General features: G+C 42.8%; 1 protein-coding gene across 2 annotated transcripts in view; it reads right to left on the bottom strand.

Annotated features, from left to right (window-relative positions):
* adamts9 (ADAM metallopeptidase with thrombospondin type 1 motif, 9) overlaps positions 1–18,536 on the bottom strand; it is a 42,452-nt gene that overhangs the window by 5,400 nt on the left and 18,516 nt on the right. Inside the window, exons 24-34 of one of the 2 annotated variants that reach the window (XM_084036352.1) lie at positions 16,957–17,064; positions 16,707–16,874; positions 15,005–15,253; positions 13,439–13,600; positions 13,029–13,205; positions 7,242–7,412; positions 5,225–5,404; positions 1,922–2,092; positions 1,493–1,687; positions 782–911; positions 319–413 (exon numbers count right to left, since the gene is read on the bottom strand). In XM_084036352.1, coding sequence (XP_083892478.1) covers positions 319–413; positions 782–911; positions 1,493–1,687; positions 1,922–2,092; positions 5,225–5,404; positions 7,242–7,412; positions 13,029–13,205; positions 13,439–13,600; positions 15,005–15,253; positions 16,707–16,874; positions 16,957–17,064 — 1,806 coding nt within the window. Of the gene's footprint in view, positions 1–318; positions 414–781; positions 912–1,492; positions 1,688–1,921; positions 2,093–5,224; positions 5,405–7,241; positions 7,413–10,221; positions 13,206–13,438; positions 13,601–15,004; positions 15,254–16,706; positions 16,875–16,956; positions 17,065–18,536 lie in introns of those variants that run through there. The other variant, XM_084036353.1, reaches the window with a different exon arrangement.

Here is an 18,536-nt window from a genome sequence, read left to right as displayed (position 1 = left end):
ATCCATAGAGGGAGGAGGCGTAGGGAACCAAGGGTGGAGGAGAGAGATGGAGGTGGTAGAACGGTAGAGAAAAATTGGAAAAGCATAGAAGAAGTGTAGATGAGGAATGGAAGTAGAATAAAAGATGTTATTGTGGCAATAAAAAGCCCCATCAACTATAGAAGCAATGATGTTTGCAATCCTGTACAGAAGCCACAGCACCAAACACAAGGAGTTTAATCATGTTTTCCTGTAATGCAGACACATAAATAGTCCCCCCCACCCCCTCAAAAATAAGACCTGCTATGACTTTATCATAAACAGATCATATAATCCTACCTTGAGTGCTTTTCCTTGAATGTTGAGAAAGTGTTCGCTGTCTGGGAGGGCGCTGTTCATACTCTGGACATCCTGACAGCTGGAAGGCAAAAGGCCTTGGAGACAAAAAAGAAGTACAAAGGTATACAGCGTGTAACGTCAGCAAATATTTATCACCGGACGTGGAATCCGGCTTTATGCACACACACACACACACACACACACACACATGTGCACGCATGCAAACAGGACGTAAGTCAAGTGTGGCAAATAGAGCACGGTATCAAAGACAGCGATAAACCACTCACGCTTTGATGTCCCAACCAATCGTAGGGAAGTAAATACAGAGGATCTTTGATGTTTGCTCGGATTATAAATATTTCGCTAAAAGGTCAAATCCCTGAGATGACCGGATCAAGTCAAGCCATATTGAATGCTGAATGTGGGCTGCATTCAGGTCGGCTGGTAGTCTCACAGTACTCACAGCTGGGGTTCCTGCAGACTTTCCTGTCCTCTGGCATGGCGTCTTGAGTACACCTGTTGCTTTCCTGACCATCTGTTGAGACGCAGTGCACCGTCCTCTCCATCAGTCCGTCGCCACAGTTCACTGAACACTGGAGGGGAGGAAGAGCACCATTAAAAAAAGGCACGTCAGCAGTTTTTATCTTCAAGATGGCCCTTTAAACTTTTTTTTTTTTTTTTTTTAAATTGTATGGTCTTTTAATGTCAATACTGATTATGATCGGTCTACATGACAATGACAGGTCGAAGACGGGGGTACAATGTTTTTAATGTCAGGCAAAAACCATGTATTTGAAAGAAAACGTGAAAACCCATCTATGAAAGAAATATTGTGCATAAATGACCACTCAATGAAATTAAATATTGTAGTCGGGTTTCCGTCAAAATTAAGCACAAAATTAAAATATAAAATACTAATTAATGCACATTTCCATCCATATTGTTATGTGAATATTCGGAGTTGACTGCACAAATTGTAAAAAAGAAAGTCAAATATCAATTAATCACAAATAGAACACTGTTACAATCAGCGTTTGATAAATAAATTCAGTTTATTTATTTCCACAAGGTCTCGTGGTTATATTTTAGGGAACCGAGTCTACAAACATGCAAGGTCCACCTTGACAACATTGATAAACGACACAACAACATTAAGAAAGATGGAGTTGCTCACCAGTCCCCAGATTCCAACCCTCCACTCCTGTGGTGCCGGGCACGGGTCCAAATTACAAGGCATGTAGCTCTCTGGGGGGGTCCCGGGGCAGTTAGACAAAGACTGATGGCCGTACTCATAGTTGTCATTCTCCACATGCACCTCGCTACAGGAGATCAGACGCTGGCGGTAGCCCTGTCCACAGCTGGCTGAGCACTGGAGGAGAGAATGAATCACTGGCATGAAATAATAACAGTATTCCACACAGGAAACATTGGTGATTTCTGTAGTTTCCACATCACTAGATGTAAAGATGCTGATTCACATGAATAGTCTTTAGGAAGTTAAGTAATTTCTATTGAGAGTAAACTTGCTTTTTCCATTATAGATCTCTACACCTTTGAGTGGGAATTCATCATGTAAATGACGCGTGGCTTCTTTGGCTCTCACCTCAGTCCATTCCCCTGTGATCCAGATCAGTTCACAGGCGTGGGTGTTACAGCTCTCTATGGCTGGAGGTCTGATCTGGTTCACGCAGTAGATCTCATGGACCTCCTGCTGGTTGTGATCCACACACTGCAAGGCTCGTCGACGGTGGCCCGCTCCGCATGACTTACTGCACTGGAGTGGAGATAAGAAGACACCGGCCTTTTACAAACCATGTATGAGTGGTACTGGGAGAAGACATTCCCATATTTAAGTAATTGGTGATGTATATCACCACATGGAGAAGTCAAAACAGTAGATAAGAACTGGGAGGAAAGCACCGTGTTGTTGAGCAGACCTGAGCTGACGACATGGCCAAGTCCCAGAAGAGATTACACAACTCCTGAAACAGTTTACAGTCCCTGCCAACAATGTGTCTGATGAAAGGTCAGAGACATAATTCACCAGCACAGACCGCATACTGTCCCCAAAAAGCAAAGACTATCACAATCTAGTCATGTCGTGCTTTTAACAAATGAATGCACTTGTCATCCAAGTGGCAGACACCCACCATCTCTGTGGTTTATAGATGAAACGTGTTTGACCCATTCAGTCACATCAGTCTCTCATATCACAGCCCAAATTAGACAAACATATAATACTGTGTATATGTTCTAAGGCCCTAGACTAATACATATGTGACTGAGACACATGGTTGACAGGGCTGGAAGCAGTCAAAATGTCAGGTTATAATCATCCAACGGTAATTTTGAGAATGGTTTGTTTGCAAGACATCGACCCGAATCAGACACGTTCAATCAATGTGGGGCAGGTAGCTCTGCAACCCCAAGTCAGCCCACCTGAGGGTCCTGAAGGAAGTGTGTTATGCGAGTGATTTCATACATATGCAAAGACGTGAATTTGTGCTTTTTCGTCAAACTTAAGGGCGGAATCAAATATCACACCAAGGTTTTTGACACGAGGTCTAACGAGGGTGGACAGGTTGCCAAGACCTTTAGTAATCACTTTGATTAAGTCAGAGGGGCAAACAGGACAACTTCAGACTTGCTTTCATTCCGCTGCAGGAAGATTTGTTCCATCCAAAACTGTACGTCCTCAAGGCAATTCATGACGCTGATTAGATTGGACCGGTCGCTTGGTTTCAGGGGAGATAAAGCTGCGTGTCATCAGCGTAACGTCGTAGAATATAGGGGCTCGCACATCGTGCATGCAAACAGAGCCGGGACAAAGAGGAGCAACAGGACACCAAACACAGCACTGCGATATCTTCCTGACTTGGGAACCCAAGTTTCTCTGGTAGTTGAACATCTTTACAGAAGAAATACAAAATACATGTAGAGTAACACCATGAGAGGGTTCACCGGTTGTTTTCTCAAGCAGGGGAAGTGTTCTTGTGAGACGACCAGAGGACACGCAGAAGGTGGATTTAAAAGGTATAGTTCAGCCTTTTGGGAAATTATTATACTTACTATCATATGTATATTATATTTATTTAGTTTCTTGTCCAACAAGAACAAGGACATTATTAGCTCGGCTCAGCATAAAGACTGATTTTTAATCTTTGGACAGGGCAAAGCTAGCTATTTGCCCCTTCTTAGAGTGTTTTTGCTATGCTAAGCTAACAGTCTCATGGCTGAAGCTTCATATCCCTGCAATTTATATAGCGCCTTTCTAGCTAACTAGTTACTCAAGGCGCTTTACACTGCATTCACACATTCATGATTCACTGATGGCGCCTACACATCAGAATTCGCCGGGAGCCAGGATTCAAGCTCTACCTCCGCCCCATGACACCTTCTCATTCAAACCTCGGCAAGAAGGTGGAGAAGCATTTTTTCTTCTGAGGGTGTTGCTATGAAAGTGGTGTCATTAGTTGAACTGTACTTGACTGCAAGTAAAAAACAAAACAAAGACCTGGATTTCTTACTGCATCCAGGTCCATATAGTAACTCAACTATTCCAACATTTGATCTGCAAGAGACATAAGTTGAGCATTAAAGATTTAAGCAAGGGCTCAGTGTGGCTTCCACTTACGTCAGAAAACACTCCGACGCAGCCAACACCAGCTGCTCTTCATCACTCTTAATAAGTTCATAACACTGTCAAACAATTGAAATACCTGGAACTGCTATCGCAAGCAGTGCTGCTGTATCGTTTGCAAGAGAAACTAACCTCACATGCAGGGTAGCTGCATTTCAGCTTTTTGTAATGTCGACTAAGCTTTAAGCAAAGTGAGGCCTATAGAAATGTTAGTGCAAGACTTCACCTCTGATTTGTTGAGATAGACTCCACGGTGAATAAAACACACAGGCACATTAACCCGTGCCAGGTGAACTGTTGTAATTACCTCCAGCTGTTAATTGGGACACCCAGTTAGAAAGCCCACAAACACTTCTCCAGATGAATTAGACTCTCCTTTCAGAGGAGGCATTTCAAGCTGCTCACTGACCCAGATTCAACATCACTTGTACAACAGTGAAGAGGAGACTCCTGCTTGCAGCTGCCTGTTCTTATAACCCACGACTCTCAACAAGGAGCCAAAGCCTCGAGCCTATAGAACATTGCTGAATAGTGATCAGCAGGAATGTGCATTAAATAACTCCTAGGGACGACTACAAACTAAGGCAACAAGACTTTAACTTTTCAAGGAGAACCTGGAAAAACATAAAGAAGGCTGCCCCACACTCCACTGTGCTTCCCCATTAGAAAAACATTTGGGTATCAATACGAGTTTTACACTCACTAATCTGCGTCACTGAGTTTTGGGGAACAGATTTAATTGACAGTGTCCAGGAAACTTACACAAAACTGTCATCACATTTTGCTAAAAGGAATATTGCTGAATAAATAAATACATAAAGAGTGGTGCAGATTATTCCACATCCCTTATTTCCAACTGAGACCTCAAAACCGTGGGAAACTAGAACTGTTGTTACTTTGTGTAGGACTACACTCTTAATCAGAAGCAGACTGAGTGGCACACTGGTGTTCATTTACTTGACATGTGGCTACTTACATTTATGTGACTTTTCAGCTAAAACAGCCAATCAACGCGCAGAACGGAATCACCCATTTTACAACGAGGCTTTGGCTGTGTTGAAAAAGTAGAAGCCCGGTGACCTCCCCCCCCTCCTCCCCACTCCTCCCTCCTCCGGCCTCCTGGCAGCAGCAGCGGTGCCTCCGACCGAAGCAGAGACTCCTACTTCAAACATGACTGAGCAGATTCATCCCCGCTCGGCGGAGTGGTAGAACTAGTTTTTTTTTTTTTAACACAGGTTGCCATGCTCATCCGCACGGGCAGCTTACCGTCTGCCAGTCTCCTTCTCTCCACCGGTACCGGGAGAGGCAGTCGGCGACCCGGCAGCTCTGGCTGGACGCCGGTCGGGAGCGCCGGGAGCAGGCGGTCTCCAGCAGCGGGCTCCGTCGCTGTCCGGCCCGGCAGATTACCTCCCGTCGCTGGACGCCGTCGCCGCACGACGCCGAACACTGGAAGCAACGCAGATAAGTACTTTAAAAACGGTTTAATCACATTGAATCACTCCGCGTGAACTAATTGTTTCCCTGCAATCAAACTTAAATCACATTACATTGAGCCTCGTGAGTTTACGTTAATTGAAGTTACTTAATTGTTTCTCATGTGTGGTATTTTTTTTTTAATGTTGTATGATAATTTGATTATGATTGTATTTATTTGAGGGAATTAAAAAGACTTTAAAATATTATGTTTTATTTATTTTAATGTAATCTATTGTGGCTGTTGATTTGTGTTCCTTATGCCACTGTGACTTCCTTCACATTTGATTTGATAAGTATGCACATTCTGTTTAACGTGGCCAATACTGAAGTATATGTTTAAAGATGCAAAGCCTATTTGTCTTTTATTTTCTTTGCCAACCAAAGTGCGAGACTCTGGCATTCCAACTGTTATTTTAACGATGAATGCCTTACACAGAGGGCTCAGCGTACAAATGAGTACCATTAGGGAAATCTGTCATGAATAAATAACTGCAACAATGCCTCCATGTCCATAATTTAGTTATATGGTATATATTAACTGATGTTTTTTTCTTGACAGAAATGTGAAGAAATTCAAGTTGGAGCCTGCAGAGTGGATGCTTTCACCAAACTGTGTTTTTAATCAAAGTGTGTCTTTTCTGCTGTGATACAAAACACATTTAGAAATCACAAAGAATGTGAGATGAAAGATAAGTCTGTCCTTTGAGCCATATGACTGAAGCAAACACATAGTAAAAGAAATGCATACATTTTCATTTTTAGTTCAGTTTGGAGTCAATATTCAACCATCTTGTATCTTTTCAGACAGTATTGATGATTATGAACAAGCTGCACTGCATTGATGTTAATGTAATGCTAATGAATGTGTCCTATGTATATAATAACAGATGTACAATATGTTTGAGTCTCTGTGTGCATGCGAGTTAGACTGCGACCAGCATCATAACTGCTCATATTTGTGCACGTTTAGGGAGAAGGTGCAAGTGTGTAAATGCCGATATATATTAACATGTTGATTCAATATTTCAGTGTATTTAATGTCTTGCCGTTTCAGCAGTTGCCACACTCAGCAGCCTGCTGCATGATGGGTAAACACGGCGTACTCGGAGCCTCGTGTGGAGTGTTATTCTCTCCTGGCGTTTTTCCTGCTCCACAGCTGTTTAGAGCAAACGCACATCCTCTCTGACGTACGGAGCCCAGATGTGGCTCTGTGCTCGGACTCTTGGCCAGTAGGGTGAATTCAGTGAAAGAGATAGATTAATGGGGGGGGAAAGAAAGTGGACAGGCACCGGACCAGCCCAGGTGCACATTGCGAGTGTGTCTGGCATGTTCGGCTAACATGTGGTTCCCATTGGGGAGACAGAAGATAGAGAGGGAAAAAGAGAAAGAGGGCTTGAAAGAAAAGAGCTCAGCAGGGGAAAGAGCAACAGCAAGAGGGAGGATAAAACAGTTAGAGGAGTGAAAATATAGAGAAGTAGATTACCATCGGCTGGAGTTCACATCCATTAAGGTTGGATAGAGGGAGAGGGACGTGTGAGGGTACTGTGAAGTTGCAGCCCCAGCAAACGCTACCTCAAAACCCCCCCGTTAGCAGCCGCCCTGAGGCCTGTGCTGCAAACCAGCATGATGTGTAAAAGCACCCTGCCTTAGTTAGTGGCCTGGCATGGTGCACATGTTTCTCTGCAGATGTTCTCACACATGCACATACTTGCCAGCAAGCTGGTAAGCATTAAAGTGTATAGAGAGAGAGTGTTCCTGTCTGGCAGCGTGAGAACGAGTGCGTTAAAGCAGGGTCAAAGAGTCTTACCTCTCCCCAGTCGCCAGTCCTCCACTTGGGACAGCGGCTAACTCGGCAACGCTTCTGCTTGCTGGGTTTGGGGGACAGATGCTGGCAGTTCTCCTCTGGGACGGGGCGGCCTGACCCGGTCACGCAGCCCACCTTGCGGGACTTGAACCCTCTTCCACAGGAGGCGGAGCACTGCAAGATGTCAAAGGAAATAAAAGTGAAATCAAAAGGTGTGTTTTGTGTTAAAAGTGCAACTGTAAACAAAAAAAAGTACACGTTCCAAAGCAATGCAATTTAAATTATTCTTTTTTTTTGGGAGGGAGAAGGGATTGCTTATTCACGCATTTGTTGAATGTCTTAATTGAATCTGAGTAGATGACCGCGCAGCTACAATGAAAATCAAGCCAAGTATCCACTAAAAACAGGTAAAATGTCGATCACTTTGTGGATGATTTTTTTTTTTTTAATTCAAAATGAAACACAGTTCCACGTGGGCAGCTGGTCCAATGGCAACACGTGCCCGATCACACCGGCAGCAGTTTGTTTCACCTCCGGGTTCACCGAGTTATTGGGAGTCTAATGTGGTGTGACAGGCAGACACACACACACACACACACACACACAGCAGCGATACAGGAGGGAGTGGAGAAGGGCTGGACCATGCTCAGATAATCACAGGGGGCGTTGCATGTGGGGATGGATGGGAAGTGACAGGCTCAGAGTTGAACGAGTATGCGGCCCAGCGTGTGGCGCTGTCCTGACCAGCGAGGGACGGTAGGAGAAAGGAACACGCTGTGACCTCTCACCTCATTCATTGATAGGAAGGCCCGTGAAAGGAGTGGCTAATAAAATGCCTGTCCCCGCCCCCCCATTTAAATGAGGGCAACCCTCATGTCCCACATCAGTCAATAAAGATGAAAGAATTGGTGATCCGGTTTGTTTTTTTTGCCAAGAAATAAAGAAAATGTCTCAATTGTTTGGATTTTATGTGGATATTGTTTTGATGTAATATTAATAAAAAATGTCATTGTATCACTTTGTTATAGCACTTCCCAGAATCATAGCACATATACATAGACTAAATGTTAGTGTAGTCACTGGCAGTCCTCCTAATATGAAATACCACCACTGACTGAAACAATATTTATTGATGTTATTGCCCGTCACGAACACAACAGCAACACATTTGCACTGGATGAACTATGGTGAGCGACTGGGTCATCTCAGGGGAAAGTGGGCTTTCCAGGAAATGTTCAAGTGATTAAAAGGAAAGCATTTGTAATCTAAAACAGACTTTTCTGTTTAAACATCAGGTCATTCCTCAAAAAAGGAATATATATATATATATATATATATATATATATATATTTACAAGGGCTTTCCTGCTGTTGCAACATGCTGAAATGCCCTCAGAAAACCTTGAGAATCAGTACAAATGGGTCAAATTAAAACACCATGTGTATCGGTACACGATCGCCCCCAGACAGGATCCATTAACTTTGTCTGCGACCGCTCTGGGTTTTCTATCCGGAGCAGTTCACTAATATGCTCACGCTTATTCGAACATAACACGTCCTGCTCAATCATGCAATAAATACACTATATAAACACATTTTATTTGCATCAGTTTTATTTGCAGGGTTGGTAGTTTGATGCCTTCCTCCTGTCCACATGCCAAGGTGATGATTCAACTGAACAAAGCGCGTTCGTTAAGGTAGAAAAGCGCCATTGTAAGTGCATTCACCGTAATGCTACGTGGAATTTATACAGTGTCAATCACCAGTCTGAACAGTTTTGACAGCCTTCTTAACGCAGTTTAGAGGCTGATTATTTCAATCCATACACAAGATGCATATTTCAGATCATTGTAGGTATAAAAATCCAGACAGGCAAGCACAACATGAACTGAAACGTCTCCTGAATAAGCCAATGTTCAACGTCAGCATGGTGTTTTGGAATTGCCCCCCCCCCCCCCCCCCCTCTGGGATCACAGCGGTTTCCCAGAAGTCTGTCTGTGCTGATGGGATGAACCAGGAAGGGGCCCCTTTCCAGATCAAACATGACCCATGACCCACCAATACACTGCTTTGTCTTGCTGACGTCCCCCCTCATTCAAGTCACTGTCACTGGCCCCCCATATTGGTACACTGTCATCAACTTGCATTAGGCCAGACTAGAGGGGCCTGACAGAGAGGGGCAAAGGGTGCTGGCAACTTCCTAATGGAGCACACATCCCAGAAAGTGTTCATACACTAAACGTTTAAAGGCATTAAGAGTGAGTGAACACAGTAAATGAAATGGGAGGTAAACTGAGGCACTGTCACACATTGGGGGGGGGGGGGGTTCACCTTGATGGAAAGAGCTTTGAACTCCCAGCACAGACAGTAAAAGCATGGTCGCTCAAAGAGGTCAGCAGAGGCCCTCACCACTTAAAATAACAAGGATATTGCTCAGTGATTTGTGCGTTTTCATTCAGGAAAAACACCCTGTTGAACAGACTGCCGTGGACGACTGCTTTATAAGCTATTTGCCAGGCCTCTCTTTTTAAATCTTTGAGCTGAAACCAAAGGGTAAAGCACTAAATAATATGGGACACTCACTGTAATTACCATAAAGCAGGTGTTGGTAATCGTGAGTTAAACACTTCATTATAGGGCTGGTCAATGTTGCAAGCAGTGAGTTTTTTGGCGTAGTGATCGAGGCTGGTTATCTGTTTTGGACAACCAGTCTGTATACGTTGCCAATGAGTAGAAAGTTGTTCTTTTCCTCTTTATTTGTTTGCAGTGACCTGCTGACTGCATGTGACACAAATGTTGGTAATGCTTTAGATTACATGCTGCAACGTACAGTGTAATTCTTCCAAATTTACAGTGCAAGTCTAGTGCTTACCAGTACAGTACACACCGTTACATACATGTGAACAAGATTAAGTTAAGTTTGCTGACCAAGTGAGTAGCAGCTAAGACTGTCTTCTGTTGCCTGTAGTTTTTTCAATTAGGTCTGCTCAGTTATGGATATAACTATAAATTGTTTACCGTTTAGAATAGAAAAACTATGTGGTTTGTGGTAGATGTGGTATATCCAATCAAATCCCATCATCCCCCAATGTCCTGGTTTGTTGCCCAGTAGGTCATATTTAGTTTTAGCCTGGAGTATAAATAATATAAGTACCCAGATTGTTACCCCCTTGCTCTCTAATTTCACATCCTCTTTTCTTGCACTTACATGTCTATATCGGTTAATGTTTAAATGGTACACATTACAGTAGAAAAACAGCACTGTAAACTGGGTTGAAATTTGCTGCATGTTGCGACCCGTAATCGGAATCATTACAAAAATTTTATTTTTCAAATAAGAATGAAAAAAAGTCTTTGATCGTACCTCTACTTCACTTTAATCGTAACCTTTTCTGGAAATAAACAGAAATCCAACAAATCCATAAAAAAAATTAAATATTGACATAACATTATAATGAAGTAACAATAAATACAAGTAATTACATAAATATACAGAAATCTTCTTGAAACACAAACTAATACTGCCATTTGTGAATAAGAGACATGCAATAATGCTTATTTCAAGAGCCTGTTGATATGGTGTTTGATCTGTACTGCTATTTGTACCAAGAGGTTGACCACAAGGAGTCCAACTGCCTGAAGACTGAAGAATTAAACTGAAGAAAAATAAGAGGATGTGCTGTTAATACTGTGTTCTACTTTCACTGATTAAACCTCCATTAGATTTTTTTAACTGCCTTACAATCACACATGTGGGAGTCATTACAAGCCATAGTTCTCATAAGTAAATGATGTGTGGTAAAAAAAAATAAAAAATCCCCAAAAAAACATTTACTCACTGCTGTGTTAACAGGCCCTTAAAATAAGGTGTGATGTCAGTACAGACATTTATGACCAGGAGGAGTGAACTGGGTGGGCTGCAGGCAAAAGTTGCCCCTAACCACAGATTCTGGATCAGTTTTCACTGTACTGTACAGGATGGTTAAGTATTGCAAGGTGGAAGATAAAACACGCACACACCCTGGATCTGTGTTTAGGACCATCAACTGCACTCGGTAGTCGCAACAACTCAAGCTTAATCTTAGTCAGCCAAAAATCCCTCCAGTGCAAGGGAGAGAAAGATACGGCAGGGGGGCAATCATAACAGAGACTGAGGTAGACACATTAGGTTGGCTCAGAGTGAGAGCTCTGGATACAAAACACTATAAACTTCCCCTGTGGTCACAGGTATCACATGTTCAGAATACGACATTTTAACAGCCCATTCTCTTAAACGGTTGAGCAAGTTGTTGTTTGATGGACATTCGAAAACAATTCAACATTATTTCATCAAATCTGTGATACACTTTGCATTTAGCTGATCAATCTGATCAATCCACTAACTGCTCATGGAAAGAAATAAAAAGTACAGAAAAAGGCAGCGTCAAAAAAAACATTCTGCCACAATAAACACCTAACAGATCAAAAATGTGATGGTTCATTTTTGATATTATATATCTTATATCTCCCTTGTTTGGCCAAAGCACCACTGTAGTGTAGATTATCATCGTTTAATGGCTAGTTGACTTGTGTTCTGTTCCAAATGAGGTATTGTTGAACATAGCATATTTTGCAACTCCGAGTACTTACTGTACAAAGAAAACATTAACTAACACAATATAAATACACTAATATCAAGCACCTTTGGAGCAAAGCGCTCAAAACATATTGTTTTAGCCACACAAAGGAAATCTGGGTCAAAATCCTCTGCCAAACACGTATACAATGGCTATTAGTACTAATTACCACAAACTCAGTGAGACATTTTATTTTACAGTGCTAGTCCAGCTGCTGTTGGCTGGTATTAACTACTGATACTGGACGTTTTAGGAACTTTTAAGTCACCATATTCACGAGCAAATGTAATTTGGGGGCATTACCACTGTTTGTTTCATAGCAGAGGGTAAATACATTAACTGTAAAATAAATTGTCTAAATAAGATTAGTAACTTCTCTAAAAAAACAAACACATGTGCCTTGCGACAAATTGAATTCTTGATACAATAGCCATTTCAAAGATGTATATAGTACAAAGATGTATATATAGTAGACAGCCCAAATACAGTCCTATGTATGTTGGTGCTTTTAAAGTTCATAACAGAACATAGACTACATTGTGTAGCACCACATATTTGGAGATTATGGGCCATTCTTTGGATAATAAAAGAACAAGGCATCGTACTGTATATTCCTGATATACAAAAACATTCATCAGTATTTGCATATGAACAAAGATTGGCTAAATGTGCGAATACAAACTAAGACACAAAATAAATCACTTTTAAAAGTTAATGCTATATACAAAAGATAAAAAGGAAAACAAATATCTTAATAAATTATCTTTAAAAACAATATTTTACAAAACTAACTTTGATTGTGATACAAAGTGATCCTGAATTTTTCAAATACTGATACAAGGCCTGACAAAAATGTTCTTGTGGTCACAGCTGTCAATGAAGTATTTTTGACATTACTTTTTTTTTTGGCATATTGCAAGTGAGTGTATCTTTGCCATTTAAGCGCAACAGAATGTATTTTTCCGAAAGTCTTGAGGAAGAGTTGACCTGTTGCAGACACCAGAGAGGGAGCAGGAAGTGGTAAAAGTACAAATACAGAAGCGGGAGTGTAATTTCTCCAGTGCGAAAGTCAAAGTCGAAGCCCCTTTAAGACTGTTTTGGAAAGCGTAAGACTACAGGTATTTGAAAAAAGTGAGGTTGAAAAACAAAGTATAGAGTATTTTTTATGAGCGTACCGAGCTCCATGGGTCTGTGCTCCAGTGAGGGCTAGACGGGCACGGCTGAGTATTGCACTGCTCACGATCTGGTGGCTTGTCATGGATCTCGCAGCTCAGATCATTGAAACGCTCGCCATTTGGACGCTGACACACCACCAGCCTCGTCTTTATCCCACCTCCACATGGCTTGGTGCACTGAAGACAGCAGGAGGAGAGGTTGTGTTTTACATATTATGTATACGGGAAAATGGCTTTGAGAGTCAGTAAAAAAAACTAGGGGCTATTTTTTCATGTAAAAATAGATCTGTCTTATTCAAACACAAATGAGCATCCCACGTTTACTCTCTAAACTAGAGCAGGATCTGTCAAAGAGACTCGTGATAAACTACAGCGTGATGTAAGCCTCAGTAAAGTGGTGTTAGCCTTACCTCTCCCCAGTTGCCATAGATCCACTGTGGACATGGTCCTGACTCACAGGATCGTTGCTCATTGGGCCGGATGCGATCCTCACAACTGCTGGCAGGGTAGCCGTTCTCATCCTGGCACACTACAACACGCCGCTGGAAGCCTCCTGCACATGTGCTGGAACACTGTTGTAGAGGGAAGAATGCACACGGTCACACAGATGCTTCTCACAAACAGGTGATAAGAGTCAATATGTCCCATGGGGAATGTACTGTATATTATATACATTTCCTTAAGACACCATGATGTGCAAACACACTAAATTAAAAACTACATACAACCCCACTAGTTGGCTTAATGCCAACAGTACACGTATATATATATGCACTACTACTACACAAAGCACCCACTCATTCAGACAACAAGAGACATGTCATGTCAAATGACTGAACATGTCTGCTGCTATATCCTCAGGACACAGGCAGGAAGAATCAGCAGAAATAGCTTTTATCACTTCCCACAATTATTTAAAGGTCAGTTATTTTTGGACAGATTCTCACACAATCATTTTTAAACAGCTGAACAATACAAAGTAAGAGATCCATGAGGGGGGGCTGGCGTTAGGGTTTTGGATCACACTATCCTGTGGTGTTACATCACAATGGCTAAGGCGTCATCTTAAAAAGGGAGCAGGGCCTGAAGAACTGACCTCACTCCATGAGCTTTTGTCAAAGTCTGCATCAGGTTTCACAATTCATGGTAGAAAGTATATAAATAAGTTCACAACCTGTACATTAGTGTCTAGACCACCCCAGGTTCATGCAATACAAGAAACATAGATAATACTTATAATACTAAAGCTACAGCCAGAAGCTGGTAAGCTTAGCAAAAGACTGGAAACTGGGTGAAATAGCTAGCCTTTCTAAGTTCGAAAGGTTACAGATCACCCTTCAAGGGCCTCTAAAGCTCAGAAATACACGTTAGGGATGCACCGAATATTCGGCCACCGGAAATTTTCGGCCGAAAATGGCCCAAAAATACTTTTATCACCGAAACAACATGGCCGAAAAAGAAAGTTGCGATGACGCAAACATAAACAGCGGCCAGTGCACGCTTGTCTGGATGAGCGCCGACATGTCTGTGGTTTGGACGTTTCGCTGAGATCTATTCAGATCCTCTGCACTTCCTCTAGACTGTGCTTGATCCGCGTTATAAAGATCATTACTTGGATGTGGGATTAAAGAAGCGCACATGAGAAATGATCCAGGCGCGATGGATGCTGAGACCCCGCTTGGAGACGGAGAAGCTCACAGCGCAGGAGAAGGAGAGCAGAACGCAGAAAAAACTCGTCTCTGTGCGCCAGATGAGGGGCATGCACCCTCGTTGTCTGATGTTCGATGAGACATGAAACATTTTATTTTCCATTTATACATGTCTCATTTTACATCTTATAAAAACAATAAAGCTCAAGATATTTTTGCGAGGGTTTTATGGATTAAGATTATGCACAACAATTTAGACATCAAGCCCAAGAGGAATGGTTTGTTGACCACATTGATTAGGATGCTGCTGTGTGTAAGATGCCTTACCGCGCCCCAGGGTCCAGTGCGCCATTGTTGGGATTGACTGCGGGGTAGGTTGTTCCTGGCGCTGGCATTCGGAGAGGACGGGAAAGGTCGGGACTCACTGGAGCGGGACGGGCATTGAGACATAGCACAGTCCTGCTCTGTGGTAGGACGATCGTCTGAGTCACACTCACTTGCATTCACTTCTTGGTCACTGAAGTTGACGCACAATACCTGCCGTGTAGTCTTCCCCTGGCCACAGGTTACAGAGCACTGAAAAAACAGACATACAGTGGAAAAAGAGATCAGTCGTGAGTTTCAATGCAAATACATCTAGATGCAAACCAACAGACACACTGGAAGAAATAGTCATTATTACACAGGGTGTGGAAAGGACGTGGGAAAACGTTCCCAGAAAGCATCAGGGGTAGAGGAGCGTGGAACCAGAGGACGACAAAAAAGATCTCACAGACCCAGACTGTACATCGAGACCAGAAGCAACTAGCAGAACTATGTCAACTACATACAGATAGAAGCTTGATGCCACTTAAATGGAAACCCTTCACACATCAGCTAGGCCTTAAAAAAGGCTTATTCTTGCCAGGGTCCAACACTAACTGAAAGCAAGCTTAACTTGGTGTTGAGGATGCTGACACAGCTCTCATTCCAGTTCAACATGGCATGTAGCAAATGGCCAGAGCTCTGGCACTGGCTGACAACGCAGTCTCTCCTTAAAGGACCCAAGTACAGAAATATCGTTCTTTTTAGGAAAATACCACAAGACAAGCATCTGCCAAGCATTAATGGTGTCTCACTCAGCTCCTCCCATGCAGAGTCCACATTCTGTCTTGCATAAAGTGATCTATTATACATGGCTGTCTGCTCTAAAACCTCACTGGGGATTACACTGTCCAGAAGTTTATACTGCTCTGTCACAATGTTATGGATTTCACATGATTTTAGATACTGCAAGAAGGTTTTACATACAGTAAGTCAAAGTATATGATGCAATGCTAAACGAAGCCGTTGGATAACATAGTGTAGTTCTGAACAGGCCCTGAGAACAATAACAAAGCTCTGTCATATTGGAGTGTTCTGTCACTGCAGGAGAAAGAAGGCAATTTTCCTTTGGTTTTGTACATCTAGTGTATGTTTGTGTGTTGAAATATGAAATCTTTTTTTGGCTGTGGGATGAACCATTTCCTTTTGGGGGGTCAATGAGTGTCTTTGGCTTGGGTACGTGGTGTGTGTGTGTGTGTGTGTGTGTGTGTGTGTGTGTGTGTGTGTGTGTGTGTGTGTGTGTGTGTATGGTGACCAGACCTACAGTCTGGCTCTACTGTATCACCAGGACTCTGATGAGAAACATCTGTAAACAAGAGTAGAGCCCCTCACTGCAGCCCCTTGAATCTCCCAGCTTCAGAAACTTTTACCTCACTCTGATTCTTTCTCTCTCATAGTGTGTGCAGACACTAATTGTCAGTGTAGGTGAAAAATAATGTAGTGTATTTTGCAAGAATGACATCTGTATGGCAATATTGATGGCACACAACAAGGCTAATCAGCAGTGTTGTCTGTCAGTATAATAAGATTGAGATCTGAGGGAAAATGCTATTTGAGGAAAACACTTTTCCAAAGGTCCACTTATTTGACACTTTCATCTACAACATTGAATGAGCAAATATACATTTAGGAGCAGCAACTTTAAATTGTAATTTGGGTTTCTTACCGCTGTCCATTCCAGCACTTTCCACTGTCCGCAGGCAACTACTGAGCACACTTCTCTGGCAGGGGGTTTTGGTAGGTGGGCGCATGCCGACTCCTCTGCCACACCACCCTGGTTGTCACGGCAACTCACGTAGCGCATACGTGTCCCTTTGCCACAACTGGCACTACACTGTTTGTACAGAGGAGAAAAGTTAAGGAGCAGGACAGCAACAAAAACCCAAACAAACTTAAAAGGTGACAGAACTACCAACCTGTGTCCAAGAACCAAACCGCCACTGGGTTTTGTGGCCCTGGTGGGAGGGGACTTTAGTCCCTGGGGGAACAGGGTGGCTGCTGGGACACTGGGCCAGTTCACAGTCCTGTGGAAGGGAGGACACATATACTCATTCATGCAATGATTAACAAAATGAATATACTGTAACAACATCTGTCCCTGACCGCAAAATACCATGAATATCAGAGATAGTTCCTCTGACATGGGATGGGACAGTCATTTACAACTTAAACTAGATTCCTTCAGCTCTACGTTTGAGTGTAGTTGTGTTTCCCATCAACCCTTCCCCCCCACCTTACCAAAACAACATTAACAGGTCCGCCCCGTCAGTTAAAACTATGGATTGTGGCAGTAAGCCACTCAGCATAAAGCCCTGATCCCTGTCATAACAGGTCATAGTGGAGTGGTATTCAGGGCTCCAATGCCCACGCTGGCGTGGTTGTAAACCCCACCCCTAATCCACCCCCTTGTCCCTCACCTTCCGCCCTTTCCTCCCCCCCACCCCCCCATGCCCTCTGGTGCCCTCTGACCCCCAGTCTCTAAGAATGAGGGCCTTAATCAGGTTGCATAGGCTCTGAGCAGGCTCCACATTCCACACTGCGCCTCCTGACGGAAGCAAATAGTCCTCATGGCAGTGCTTAAAGTAGCGCGACGCACACTTCCTGTGAAATTTTACGTTCAGATTTTGTGGTGATGATGTGAATTTATACATATGTGTGTATGTTACAGGTTTAGGGGTTTTATAAATGATACACCATTATATATCAGCGTTTATCCAATCTATGTGTGGACGCATCAAGTAAAGAATCTCTTGCCTTCACCTCTCTGATCCATCCACCTATCTGTTCTTTTTCTAAGCCCTGCTTGGTGACTGGTGGGACTGGCTGCTGGTGGCCCACTTCATGGCTGGCTGGTTAGAATCACAACGAGGTGGGGTGACTGCTTCAGGGTCACTGGCTCTGTCGGCCCAGGCACCGGAATTAAGAGCTGCTGCGACTAGAGGGGGGCCTCATACTGAGTCTGCATGCTCAGCCCTCTGAAATAGGTTTACGCCCCACGCTAAACCAACAAAACTCTAATTCAAAATAGGTCTATTTGGTGTTTCTTTGTCCTTTTGTGCATGCGGTGCACTTAAACAGACAAGACAAGTAGATTTAGAAAATAAAAAACGATTCCACATGCTAACCTGCACACATGCTCAGCCTGCGTTACCAGTGTGTAGAGGATATAGGAGGGAAATATTTCAAACTGTGGCATCACTTTTCAACCAGCCTGCTTTAAATATTAACAATGCATTTAAGAAGACTCATTGAATGTAACTTGTGATGTTGTGAGGAGATGGGCAAGATTCAACCTTACTAATTATACAAATGCATAAAAAAAGACTAAATGTCCAATTCAATACTTTAATGTCTTATAATGATGATAAGAGTGAGGAATACCAACGTAAGTTTATCCTAAAACATTTGTCTTTTGGGGATTCTGTCGGAGAGTTGTGTGTCTCTATTTGGGTATAGTGAGGCCATTATAACCTCCCCCTCTATCTTTCCCTCTAAA

Source organism: Eutrigla gurnardus, assembly GCF_963514095.1.
Source record: "Eutrigla gurnardus genome assembly, chromosome: 2".
In the NCBI taxonomy this organism is placed as follows: Eukaryota; Metazoa; Chordata; class Actinopteri; order Perciformes; family Triglidae; genus Eutrigla; species Eutrigla gurnardus.
Note: the sequence above shows the minus strand (reverse complement) of the source record. Positions and strands in the feature narration are given on the sequence as shown.